A 13708-nucleotide genomic window follows, 5' to 3' on the forward strand; every position below is an offset into this window, starting at 1 on the left:
CCTGACATCCCATACACACATGCCACAGCCAAATTAAGACCTCAGATTTCCATCACCCAAGAATAGACATGAGGCACAGTGTGGAAGCGGTGGCTTTCAAAAGCTATTGTGTGTTCAATCAACAGTATTTGTGTATGAAGTGAGTTGCAATGAACAGGATCAACAGACGAACAATCTGATTTTTCCTTTTTTATTATAACAATATTATATAAAATCAATCAGTTCGTCACACAATCAATCAACCTGTTTCTATTTTCTAAGTAACCACATCCACATTCATTTTCTGCCTCCACAAACCCCTGACATGTAATGAAGGCACTCCACAACTCGGTTTTTTCACTGCTTGGTCATCAGTCAATCCTTAAGGCTGTTGTTTAGGTTACTGTATCACATGCATGCAGCTATGTCTGATCACAGATCAGTTGTATTTGGCTTTCTATCATACTGGTCCCACAGGTTGCTGTGCTGGAGCTTCTTTATTCTGACCTGTAGGACTGGAAGTGTTGAGAGACTTGCAGATGTTTTAAGGTTCAGTGTCACTGCTGTGTCATCCTCAGGATTTGGAGTAGCAGGCCCTGCACCTCTTCATCCATGCGGCCCTGTTTGGCAACAGAAAATGATGTAAGAATGATAAGGTACTGCATTTTAATCCTTGTTGCATAAGCACAGGCAGAGGCCGCATAACAGGCTCCATAGGACAGACCTACCAGCAGAACCCAGGTTTTTAGAAATGGATAATCAAACTGGATATCAAGCTCAACTCCACCCCCCCTATATTAAGTAGAAATGATAATACGAGGGGACAATGACACACAGTGTCTTCTGACCTTTCCCAGCCCACTGGTCAGTGCCAGACATACCAGGAATAGAGCTCAACCACACTGTGCAGGCTATCCCACATCTAGCCCTGTCCTCAAAAGTTCAAGCACAAAACATGTACGAGTTTGCAATGAAAGCCTCTACCTGCCAGAAGCACAAAGAAGAAGCAACTAAATGGCCAACAGTTCTCATGAAGGTCACAATCCCTCATTACAACCAACATTATGTAAGTAAATAGCTAATGTATACACCTTAGTGTTTGATGAAACTGATACAAAAAGAGAGTGAATTGAGCCCCCTTTCCCCCACAGCTCTTCTGAAATTTCATCCACTGTCTGGTAAGCAGAGATGGTGAACTGAGCCTGCCAGCTCTTTATTGTCTGCACCACCGAGGGGAGCAAATTCAGCGGTCAGTGCCATTCACAGTACCGACTATAAGTGGCTACCCAGCCGGTTGCACATAGAAGATTTTATTGATTCAGTCTTACACAGCCCCCAGTAGTGTCGCATGCGCTTATACACACATTGAAATCCTCAATAAAAAAGCTTTTTATGTCTCATAACAAAGGTTTAAGTCTGAATTTGTGCTCTGGTTAATATGTGTGCTTTCAACTGACCTGTACAGCTGCCAGTAAATGAGAACGGTATACAGCCACCACCTGTTTGTGCTTTCTCTCCCAGTCCTGCAAAAGATTTTACTGTCGTGAACGTTTCTTTGTCTTTTTTTGTACAGATGATGGTGTTTTATAGATCCTGATATCTCACTTCACATATCTCTTGTGTCAAGTCTCTCCTTACCTGGAGCTGCTGGGTGAGTATAGAGATCCTGTTCTGCAGTGCCATTTGCTGCCCAGGGTTACCATGATGGGTGGCTGAGGATGAGGAGGATGTGATGCCGAGAGGAGGCGAGAGAGCTCCCAAGGCCTCCTTTAGTCGGAACACCTCCTTGGACAGCTCTGTTATCTGCACAAAGACAGACACATCAGTTTGGTCAACTCATAGCTGCTTCAACAGCAGCTGTTTGAACTGGCCATACAATCTCTCACCTTGCGGTCCTTCTCCTTGACCAGGCCCTGGGATTCCTGGATGTCCTTATGGAGCTCCTGGATGTGGCTGGATTGTGCCTGTAGTTCAGCAAGCTGCTGCTGCACTGCGGACAGCTGGGACTCTGCAACCTGGCGCTCACTCTTGTTAAAGAGAGCGTCCCTCTGCACCTGGAACACCTAGACCAGTAAAATCACCAGTGGCACCCTGTCACTTTGAAAATGGTGTCTATGTTTGGTTCAGATGTTTTCTGCTAATGTACTATACAACTTTATTAAATGAGATATTCAAAGTGCTGTTTGATTGACTTTACCATATATCTCATGCTATACTTGGTCCTGTTTACTGATTTAATGAAGGGTTTTGAAGTGTTTTCATAACTAGTTTTGAATTGTTTTTCATAACTAGTTTTGAATTGTTTTCATTCTCTCAATAAAATCTAAAATATCTCTCCCTCAAAATGCTTATTCCCACATCCATTTTTGTATGAGTTCTTGCTCACTGGAATTTCCCTTGATAACGGTTCTCTCTTTGATCTTCATACACCCACACTGGGGTTTTTGCACTGCAGTAAACCAAACCAAGGCAAATCTACGCACATTTGCCTTGGGTATCATATTCAAATGTGTTTCTGTTACAGGGAAGTTTTGTATAAGGGTGTGTGTAAGGATCTACCGGCATAAAATGGGTTGGGTGCCAAACAGACCATATTTTTGTGATAAAATGTCCTCTACTTTTAGCAGGACTCAATGTATGTGTAACACCCCATTAGAAGATATCATTCTCTGTATGAGTATTCCCCCAGCCAGGGAAAACAGACAAAAATGACATTTGGAGGGTCACCAGGAGCCTATAGTGCACATGTAACACTACTTCAGTGTATCAGTGAGCACATATACAGAGGGATCAATGAAACAGAGGAAGGTAGTGAAAAGAGAAAGCAGCACATGTATGAATAATGTAGAGGCAGGAAAGGGGCCTTCATGGAACATGGGTCACTTTGTGGCAGACACAATAACATCTAATGTGGCTTTAGATAGCATTAGAAGGGATCGGAGAAGCCAGAAACAATAACACACACAAGCATGTAAACATGGGTGCACGCGCGCACGCACCTCGGTGCAGGTCTTCTCATGTTTGCGGGTGAGATCATTGAAGCGAGCGGTAATGGCGTTGATCTCAGCCTGCAAAGAGAGCCGCAGGGCCTCATGGTCCTCCTTAGAGATCAGACCCTGTTCTGCAGCCTTCTGGGACTTCAGCTCTCTCAGCTCCATCTCCTTCTCAGTCAGAGCGTCCTGCACCGCTGCTGCACTGCTCTCACTGGCCTGCAGGGAGCGCTGGAGCTCTGACTGTGAGGCAAGAAGCACAGATTACCTGACGACGCATTACTTTCTGTCCTGTGATGATTTCAAAGTTCATGGAAGATGGACTCCTAAGTGAGATGGAAATGCAATTCACATTACTATATCTACTGTGACATACCACAGTATGTGTATCCCAGTGTAAGGTATACTCCCTTAATAATCCAAAGCAGACAAACACTTCACTTGTTAGTCTTTGTATTGTGTTTAGTTTTACTGAGCCATTTCTAAATAGCAGATAACTTACTTTATGATTACTAAACATAAACTCAGGGACAACACCCAGGGGTACAGGGTTTGGGTGGAGATTACCCCCTCTACAATCTGACAGACCATATTGGTGAATCCTCTTACCTGAACCAAAAGCATGTTGTTACACCCAATGTAAAATGGCCTTAAATGAAGTAGAGGCAAAACCACATCTTCCAATAATGAAATAATCCCCACCCCCCATCCTCTATGTTTGTGAGTTTCCCGGCTGACCTTGATTTTCTCATGCTCCTCTCTGGGTATGGCGTCCTGCATGGGCTTCAGTTTGGCCTCTAGCGCGGCAGCCTGCTCCTCAGCCTGGCTGCGAAGGGTCTTCTCCTCCTGGAGCTCCTGCAGTGTCTGAGCTAGCTGTTCTGATACTGCAGACAGCGCCTCCTTGTGTTTTGAGAGCGGCACTGCATCTATCAGCTGCAGGGCGTCCTGAGCCCGGCCCTCTCGCTCTGCACACAAACAATCCAGAGCCTGGGCTGCTTCCTGCCTCGCCACCTCCAGTTCTTCTCTCACTGCTGCCAAAGTGCGTCTGGTGTGCTCTGATTGGACAGAGGCATGATCACTCACAAAATGGACAGAAAAGTCCAACACTAACAACGAAACACAGAATATTTTATATTAAAAAAAAGACACTACACACCTGATATGACTGAGGGCTCTGAGCTCTCTGAGTGCTCCTCCTCTTCTTCCTCCTCCTCCTCATCAACACGTGGAGGAGGCCTGAGTCTTTCCAGCTCCAGGAGGGCATCATTGAGCCTTCTGGCCACGTCCGCCCTCTCCCTGGCCAGCTGCTCACACTGGATACCCAGAGTCACCTGCACCTCCTCCAACTCAGAGCGCGCCACACTCTTCCTCAGCTGCCCCTCTAGCTCTCCCAAACGCTCCTGGAGACGACGGACCTGATCTCCATCTCTCGCTGCTCCTCCCTCTTTCCCTGATATCCTGCTCTCTGCCAGGGCTGCCTCCAACTCAGCCACTTTGTCACGGAGGCACCTCACTGTTTCTGACTCTTCCCCTTCGCCGTCTTTCTCCCCCTCTTCATTCATAGACTCTCTCTGGGCCAGAGCAGCCTGGAGGTCCTCTACTTTCTCTGTCAGCTGTTTGATTGTGTCAGTGTCCTGGCTGCTCTGACCCCCTTCCCCACCCTGTCTCTTAGCAAGCTCCGCCTCTAGCTCCGTCACCCTTGCTTTCAGCTGCTGTGCCTCCTGGCTCAGATCCTCCTCTGCAGCCCCAGACCCGCCTTTGGTCCCAGCACCTGCCACGACAGTATCCCCTTCACCACACTCCACAGAAAGCACCCCAAGACGCATCTGCTCCTTCAGCTCCTCCAGCTCAGACTGGGAGGAGGCCAACTGCTCTTCCAACCCACGCAGCTTCTCCTTCAAAGCCTCTGTACTCTCTGCACCTGCACCTCCTTCCTGAGACTTGTCATCACCACTGCATCACAAGACAGGGCTTATCAAACATTGCAACTGAACAAATCAATCACATCAATGAAAAAGTGAGGGGAACATGTTTAGCAACATACTAACTCTACAATATGTTTTGCATTTATTATTATTTTTTTGATTAATCAACTAAAAGTTTTGTTGTTATTGTGCCCTAAAACATTTAAAAATGTCCAATAAATGCTCAATAAATGACTTTCTGATAATTTCCTTTGTGCAGATTAATCAATTAATCAACTAAATTGAAGCACACAACTGCTTCCTGTGATACATACAGGTATATTTTAACACAAATATATTTCCTTCCTCAGAATAGTAAGCAAATGACAAAGATGATGGAAAAACAATAAATAACATGAAGAGGTCAAGAGACCAACAAATCCATGATATCACGAGTAGACATGAGCCTGCTCAGCCTCCAGCATGCTGCAGGTGAAAATAGAAAAGCTCAGCACTTTTAAAAATGGCCCTGATAGAGGCTGCTACCAGATACTGCTGAGGCTTTGGAGCTGATATTAGCAAAGGTGTGCTCATCTGAGAATAAAGGTCTGATTAAATACAGGGGAGTTCAAGTGAATGTCAACCACGTTGGGTATTTCAGCTTACTAGAGATAAATCAGTTTAAATGTGAGAATAACCGGATCAGTCTTACCGCTGCTCTGCCACGCTGGAGGCCTCCTCTGAAGCCTGGGCCTGAGAGAAGCGCTCCTGAAGGGCCTCAAACTCCTTTCTCAAAGTCTCATACTGATCTAAGGGGATGGAGTCCGGGCTGGAGGTCTGCATGTCTGTGTCATCTTTCTCAAACATCTCCAGCATCTGTATACAACACAGAGGGAATTACAGTAGCTTCGGGAGGTTGTCACCTTTCATTAGGATGCCTTGTACAGTTTATCAGTCAATGCCACTGTTGCTCCGAGAACACTAAATACTACATTTCCCATTGTGAAACTTGATAGTATCATTTTATTACACTCCCTGCCCACAGTTCGTAACAAAGAGTTTCTATTTTAAATGTATAATTTATCTATAAATTAAAGTCCATGCAGACATAATCCTCATGACATTATCCCATAATTTTTCTCAGGCCTGACAAAGCTCCTCCGTATTTAGCCTGTTTTCAGAGGCTGAATAATACTCCCAGTGACTGGTAAACTGACCTTTATGTGTATAATTGGTGAAGCTCCCTTTAATTAACTTCAGTTATTATGAATGCTTGCTCTCCACCATATACAGTAAATGACAGCAGGAGGTTTGGTTCTAGTTTAATTCTGACCTTCATCCACAGACACAACCTCTTTGCTCTCACATCAGACCTCACGTTGTCTCTCCGCGGGGCAGGACTCGGGTTCTTGGCCTAGATCGCTGCCGTTGAGACGGTGGTGAATGAACAACCACGCCAGAACAGAATACTTCAAATAGACTTCAGCGCTTCAACCAGCATGACCCAGTTAGTGAAGTATGACTACAAAATGCCCCCATGTCTTCATCTGATGTTGCGTTGTTCTATTTATACTTCTATGAGCACAACTGCCTCAGTGCATTAGTGTACCAGAGCGCAGCGTCATAAAGTTTAAGTGGTCATGACTAATGCTCCAGCCAGGGACACTCAGCTACCCTTGAAACAGCATCTCCATCTTCTGCTAGGGAGCCATCACTTTACTATCAATTTATCCTCTTTAAAGAGGCCTGGGTCTGTATGTGTTTGCGTGTGAGAGAGAGAGAGAGAGTGAGAGGGGAGGTTATGTTTACGTTTAGTATATTTATTGTGGGACATGTTAGTTGTAGTATTTTTTTCTCTGCAGATGTGTGAGTGGGTGAGAGTGTGTGCATATATTACGTGTGTATTTGTGCTTTTGCGCACTCTGTGACTTTACCTGTACTTTGAGAACAAGTTCAGAGTTCTGTGAGGTAAGGTCCTCAATTCGTTTATGCAGCTCTGCAACAGTTCCTGGGTCAGCAGGGGCGGGAGAGGGGCTGGCTGAGTCAGCGTCTGCTTGAGAAGTGGCCTCATCCTGAGCAGGAGAGGCTCTGGAGCGCTTGGAGAGCAGCTTCTCTAGAGGGAAAGTTCAAGAGAAACCACAAAATAAATCAGTCAGTGTTCTTCCTGACATGATAGATGCAGGAATGCCCATGCGGTATAGCAGGGACACATGCTTGGAAGTACATACATGCTCTGTGCCAGGGCTTGGGAAGCACATGTACATGTAGATCACATACCTGGGAAGTCCAACATTTCATCCATGTCCTCAGAGTCACTGACCCCTATTCCATGGCCTCCCTTCAGCTCCTCAAGCAGCTTGTCCCTCTCCGCCTCCGCCTCCTCTAGACGCTGCTTCAGTTGGGACAACTACAGTGCACACACCAACACAGACACACACGTAAGAAATAGAGGTTAGAAAAACAAACCCTCAGTCTTCATAAATGCGTTGTCATGTCTGATGTAGATGCAAACATGCAGAGCTCTAATGAATCGTTACAGGCTTAAATTACATCATTAAACATTTTTCAAGGTGAGTTTGCGCTGCCCACAGCCTGCAGTACCTCCTCCAAGGCAGAGATGGCGCTCTGCTGCTGCTGCTCCAAGGCTTTGATCTTCTGAAGCAGACGGCCTCTCTCCAGACGGAGCCGTCTAATCTCCTCAAACACCTCCTCGTCCTCCGCCTTACACAGACATCCACAAAACACTGTGACAACCTGACAAAGTTTGCATTTCATGTAATTCGAAGGGGGAACATCAGCTATGACTAGACGATTATCAAGTGTCTACCTGGGCTGGTTGCTGTGTTTCTGGAGGCTGCGGAGAAGGATAGGGAGACTGGGTCTGGGGCTCAGGGGACTGGGCAGGGGGAGCAGGACTCTGGGGCTGCGGAGAGGGTGGTAAACCCAGCATCTTTGTGGTGGAAAGAACAATGAAATAAATCTTTATTAGTCTACTTTATCTCTTCAGAAATATTACAATCATTTACAGTAATAAATAATAAATCAGTGATAAATCTTTTTGTTTCCTGCTTTTCTCTACTGATGAAGAAAACTCACAGGTTTAACGTTTCATATGTGCAACATGTGATGGGGGTAGACATTTCAGTAATAGCAGACATTGCTCCCACTGATATGGGTTATATGTGCTAATAATACTGTAAGGCTGGTCTTTAAATGTGGTTAAAATGTGTTCTCCATCCACTGAGATGGTTCTTACAGTACCTGAAGAGGAGAGCGGGGTGGTGGAGGAGCTTTCCGTTTGCGGGGGGTAGTCCCCCCTTGCACTGATGAGGCGCCTGAGGGAACTTGGGGGGGCTGTGTGGGGGTTGGGAGGGGGGTCAGTGGATGTAAAGCTCAACTTAAAATGGGAAAATGGAGCAACAACAGGGGAATGAAAGCCAACAAAAAGAAAGAAGCGCACAAAAACAATGACCTCATATTGGAAAACATGCACAATATGATCGGCCAAATTGGGCCGTGATCTCATTGATGGAGGGAGTGATGCAGCACACAGCTATGCAACATTACCTCCTCGCCTGCGCCCTCAGAAGCTGCGTATGCGGAGGGAAAAGACACACACAGCAGAACACTTTAACCTCCATAGCAGTGAGGTTCATCGAACAGCCAGAGGCACAAGAGAATATGCGCACATGCACGCTCTCTCTTCCACTCACTTTTTAACATGTAGTTTATAGTAGTGGCTTTCATGTATCTTGTATAAAAAATAAAAAAAAATCCACCAAAATCTCCAATTATAGAATAAAAGCTAATGTAGTCAGGCATCATATGCACACCAAAGCCTCTCCTTCATCTCCTTTTCCAACCAGTCACACATCTGTTTTTTATATAACAGCAATGTCTTTGTTGGGAGATAAAAGTGGAACAAGCCTTTCGTCTCTTTCTTTTTTTTTCAAACCCCACTTTGCAATCACACCCAGCTGTCCTTCTGATGCACTTTATTACAGTCTTATTACAGCTTTAGAGCCAGAATCCAGACAGCCAAAAACAGAAGGCATACACTAGCTCTGATGGTCTGCAAGATGCTGCTGCTACGTGTTGTGCCTTCATGAGCTGTTTCATTTATTCCACTTGATTTAACACAAATAACTACGCCCGATTTACAATAGTTCAATTCCTTCTATCAGTACAAATCACAAAGGCCTGACACTGTACCTGGATGTACTCCATTCTGCAACATCTGTATGACATGTTGGTTTCCTGTGGCTGCACTGTAGTCGGCGGCTTTGTATCCAAGGGCGTCAGCCAGTTGTGTGTTGGCCCCACCTCTCAGCAGAGCCTCTACGGTTTCAACACGGTCACTCTCACAGGCCAACATTAATGCAGATCTGTGATTCACAAACAATTACATTGAGAAAACAAGTCATCAAAACTATAAAGTCCTGTAGAATCACACAGTATATTCATTTTAGAGCTATAAAACTGTAGTATTGGACAACTCACACCTGTCAATACATATGATATAAAGTATAGAGCGGTGAAAATGTTTGATCTAATGTAATGATGTAGCCTAAAAAAATTGCATCTTGTTAATGTTGAGCATGAGAAAATACTATAGTCATCTTCTCCAAGAGGCAAACTAAGCCTAAAAGCTGCTACTCCCTGCTAGAGGTCCTGGCCTGCATCCCTCGAAATCTCTCCCAAGTAGTCCCAACTAATGGAGACCTTCTACAGGAATCCTTCCTGTATCCTGATCCAGACAACCTAACTGCTGTGAAAATAATCCTGCATCCTGAAGAAGCTGCATCATGTTCCAGTCTGTCTCAACAGGCCTCCCACTGTCTCTCCCTCTCAGTCATTCTATCTATCAAGGCTACAGCAACAGTGAGAACTAACTAACTAACGCTCCCCACTCAGAGGAAGATCTGAACATTAACAGTGCATTACCTTCCCTGGTTGTCCTGTATGTCTGCATTAGCACCTCTTCCCAACAGGAACACACAGAGCTCCACTCTGCTCATCTGGGCTGCTAAGATCAGAGGCGTGGCCCCATCCTGACAGAGAGAGAGATGTATGACCATCATGGAGCAAGAGCGCACATAGATATTTCATAATGTTGTCCAATGTACTAGATCAATGACCAAAGGTAAATAAGAAGTAAATCCCTGATAGTCTTTTTTCATGTCACACAACAATTTAAAAAAAGCAGCAAACCAAATTCCATATACTATAACTGTAATCATCAACTTACAGTGTCCTGGACATCCAGATTGGCTTTAAAGTCCCACAGAGTCTCAGTGCAGGACAAGCAGCCACTGACTGCTGCAGAAAGTAGTCAGATACTATGGTTGATATCAGAGGTTTACATACAACATGTGATTGATAATGTAAGGCTAGATGAAAGATTTGTCGTGAATTCAGCTTCAGTCTTAAATGTTCCTAAACGCCTGCTTGCTTTTGGTATTTAAATTAGGTTGAATGGGTTCCATGAGAGGTGTGCGTTACATGCAAAGCATTGTGGTTGTGTAGCCGTTACCTGCGTGATGAAGTGGTGTCCTGCCAATGCTGTCGGTGCAATCTACTGCCAATCTTTCCTGTTAGGGAAAACACACAAAAAAAATGAATTTATTTGCAGTATTTTTACTGCAATATTTATTGATTGACCAGACAGTGTTGTCACTTTGTGTTTTACCTGTAAGAGTCTCTTTAAACACTCTGACTGGCTATTTTTGGCAGCCAGGTGAAGGGCACTGAAGCCTGGAGTCAGTCAGTTATTACCAGACATTTACAAAAAAAAAACAAAAAAAAACATGACACATGTGATTCAACAACCTTGGGTTATGAGATAAAACTGTTACTTGGTAAATAAAATGCCGTACCAGCACCATCAGGGACATTGAGATCTGCTCCATGAGAGATGATTACCTCCAGACAGTCTAGCCGGCCTCGGGACGCACAGAGGTGAAAACTGTCAGAAGGAAGGATTAGAGATGAGAAATGAAAATTGGTTTCCATTTAAAATGTCTGATTCCTGAGCATTGTTCAGCTCCGACACTGCAGATTTCTCTTATCAGTTTAGTTTTGGTTCAAGAGAAATAAAACCAAATCATTCATCAAAAAAGGAAGAATTAATAAAGAACTGGATTGATCTAAATACTGAGTGTTGGGTTGATCCTTTCATGAAAAATGACTTAACCCACACAAGAAATCATGTACCATAATCTTAATGCAACTTTAAGGAATTTGAATATTATAGGTAATTAGTTTAATTACCAAAGTAACTTTGTAAGGTAATGAATAGATGATTAACTTACGCTGACTTCCCCTCAGCATCCAGCTTGGTGGGACAGAGACCTTTTTTGACGATGAGAGCGGAGACTTTGTCGGGTTCATTCTGCTCCACAGCCTGCAGGAGTCTCTCATCACTCTTACTCCAGTCCTGACTCTGAGGGGGGGACAAGCCAGAGAACAGGTCAGGCACCCTGTACTGCCCCAAAGAAAAACGATACCACACTGCATATCTCATAGCATACGAAACAATGGATGGGCAGCCTGAAGAAATATAATGCAATTAGCATGTGCGACAACCAGTGTTGGTGTCTGTGTAAAAATATGGGATCATTAAGAGAATATGACAAGTTTTATAAATCACATAAAACTACTTTTAAGACAGAAATAAATATAATATTCCTATTCATATGTTTATTGGGTATAGAGGGCAGATACCTACTGGCAGCGGCAGCAGACTGAAACAAGGACAGAACCGCTTCATCAGGCTAAAAACAGGCTGCTGAGGATCCATAGGGCTAGCAGGGCGTCAAACACTCAACTGAATACAGCTAAAGTATACGAGCCCACCAGTGTGTGTCCCGAATGACAATACACGCTGCTGCCTGGCTACTAAACAGGCCCAGACTTACAACAGATCATGTAGAGAACTCAGCTCACCCTAAGTTTCTGTCAGATACCCTTCAAAGGTCACAGCAACATCACCACAGAGATCTACATGCCAGAGACTGTATGCCACACTCACAATCACTAATGCAGTTAAACAAAACAGCTCGACACGCACAAACTCTGACACACACGCAGTAACGCTTCTATTCTCTTTCCTCACAACATCTCCCTGTGCAGCGCCGCTCTGTCCGCATCCATCCTCTCGTCCTGCTCCAGCTGCTAACAGGGACATAGCCAGTCTTACCTCACACACACACACACACACACACACACTCTGCCTTCCTTTCTTCACTGTCCTCCTTTCTCTAAGCTAATAATTACACTGCCTCCTTCTTCTCTGCAGCAGCCTCTCTCTTTCTCTCCCTTAGTTTCTGTCAGGTCCTGCTCAGTACACCCCCCCCCCCCCCCCCAGCAGTGTCGGAGATCTGTTTCTCTGCAGTTACAAAGCAGGGCCTGTGTGATGTGAAGACTCAGCAAAAAGCAGAGAAACAAGCTGGATAAGCCAGACTCTGCTCTGCTGGTTTGGATGGTCATTTATGAGGCAGGGGGGACATAATGAGACACACAAACACCACTATCTATCTACCTATCTGTCTCTTTTCTATCTATCTATCTATGTGACTTTTAATTGAAACTACTCATCTGCTGTATCCAAGAAGATCAGTTTTGTCACCATAGATGTGGTGATCACAAAGTGTGAAATCAAAGACAGCAGGGAGGTACAATTTCTCCTTAAAACGACTGACAGTAACAGGCTGTAATGGTGCTAAAAGCATCATCAGGATCCAAATACTCCACATTTTACATTTGACCACATTTTACAGCCACCAGTTGCTAGTTTATCTACTTGCACCTGTGCCCCAGTGCTGCTAGGGTGCAAGGTTGACACCTGTAAAACAGCCTGCAACAAGCACCTAGCTACATGGAGCTAGGCAAAAAAACAAAACAAAACAGAACAACAGAGACCAAGTTTAACCCCCAAAACACAAAGCCCTTCAGAGTAACATGGCAATAACAGCAGGAAAGTATATATGCTTTGAGTGTGTGTGTGTGTGTGTGTGTGTGTGCGTGTGTGCACGTACATGTAAATAATTGAAGGCTACCTGAGATCCCTGGTTATAGCAGCAGTCTGGAGACAGCCCTGCTCTCCTGCTGCTGCCGGTGACACTGAATCCCAGTGCCCCCCCTTACATGCACAGGAGTGAGCGACCTGGGACCTATATAAATGGCTATTTAATGTGGAACACCTGAGCACTGTGGTATTAGGTTAAAACACAGCTTGTATGGCTTATATCTTGAAATAGCGTGTAGACATTGTAAATAGTGTGCTACTTATAAATACACCCAACTGTAAAGCTCCACATGCCCTTCAACAGATGGCTCTTACCTCATTCTTTTTAAACTTTGCCTTCAGACTCTTCATAATGGCTTGAAAGCCACCGACTCAACAGGAACACTGAAATAAACAAGGTAAATAAACAAAAACTTGAGTCTCAGAAGGGTTTTAATTTTTTCCCCAGGGTTCAGTCATCAAGTGGTCTCAGAAACGGTCTAACATTTAGGTGCACCAGGATTTTATGAATACATTAGAAGAACACAAACCCCAATGCATTTAACACATGACCAGAGAAACATGCAGCCTACCTGTGGAGGACAGTCCTGTTCCAGGTGGGTGCTTCCTCTGTCCCATCAGCTGCTGCTCACAGTAAAAAACACTGAAGTCACTGCTGCTGCCTGGCGGACACCAGGAATGCACCCGCCCCCACCATAAATCAACCAATCAGCAATGCGCAAAACGCCGAATTAGCATTTGATTGGCAGTGATGGGGGGCACAGTGTGTCTGTCGTGTGCAGCACAGGCAACAACGACGTGCGGCACTT

General features: G+C 44.7%; 1 protein-coding gene across 3 annotated transcripts; it reads right to left on the minus strand.

Moving 5' to 3' along the window:
• Positions 1-176: 176 nt before the first annotated feature.
• Positions 177-13599, minus strand: ankrd24 (ankyrin repeat domain 24). Of its 3 annotated transcripts, none has more exons than XM_071487686.1 (23): positions 13472-13599; positions 13215-13283; positions 11185-11315; positions 10750-10838; positions 10563-10627; positions 10407-10464; positions 10122-10192; positions 9818-9924; positions 9086-9258; positions 8441-8463; positions 8135-8227; positions 7701-7823; positions 7475-7594; positions 7151-7280; positions 6808-6986; positions 5586-5749; positions 4126-4922; positions 3708-4024; positions 2979-3212; positions 1866-2033; positions 1618-1782; positions 1437-1502; positions 177-599 (listed from the first exon to the last, which is right to left on the minus strand). In XM_071487686.1, the coding sequence occupies exons 2-23, from the start codon at positions 13248-13250 to the stop codon at positions 537-539; spliced, it is 3372 nt and encodes a 1123-aa protein (XP_071343787.1). In that variant the 5' UTR covers positions 13251-13283; positions 13472-13599; the 3' UTR covers positions 177-536. The 3 variants fall into 3 exon arrangements, with proteins under 3 accessions (XP_071343787.1, XP_071343786.1, XP_071343788.1); XM_071487685.1 differs by having other exon boundaries at positions 1866-2042; XM_071487687.1 differs by lacking the exons at positions 10122-10192; positions 10750-10838; positions 11185-11315; positions 13215-13283; positions 13472-13599 and having other exon boundaries at positions 1866-2042; positions 10563-10619.
• Positions 13600-13708: the final 109 nt, after the last annotated feature.

Source organism: Trachinotus anak, unplaced genomic scaffold, assembly GCF_046630095.1.
Source record: "Trachinotus anak isolate AG129_WGS33_773 ecotype Australia unplaced genomic scaffold, CSIRO_AGI_Tana_v1 ptg000010l, whole genome shotgun sequence".
Taxonomy (NCBI): domain Eukaryota; kingdom Metazoa; phylum Chordata; class Actinopteri; order Carangiformes; family Carangidae; genus Trachinotus; species Trachinotus anak.

Bases quoted from the DNA above. Each gene is read 5' to 3' on its own strand.
- ankrd24 (XM_071487685.1), bottom strand. From the start codon at position 13,250: ATGAAGAGTCTGAAGGCAAAGTTTAAAAAGAATGAG. The intron at 10,465-10,562 runs GTAAAACACAAA...TTTCCCTAACAG, and splicing joins GTTTAAAGAGACTCTTACAG to GAAAGATTGGCAGTAGATTG. The intron at 7,281-7,474 runs GTACTGCAGGCT...TGTGCACTGTAG, and splicing joins CCATCTCTGCCTTGGAGGAG to TTGTCCCAACTGAAGCAGCG.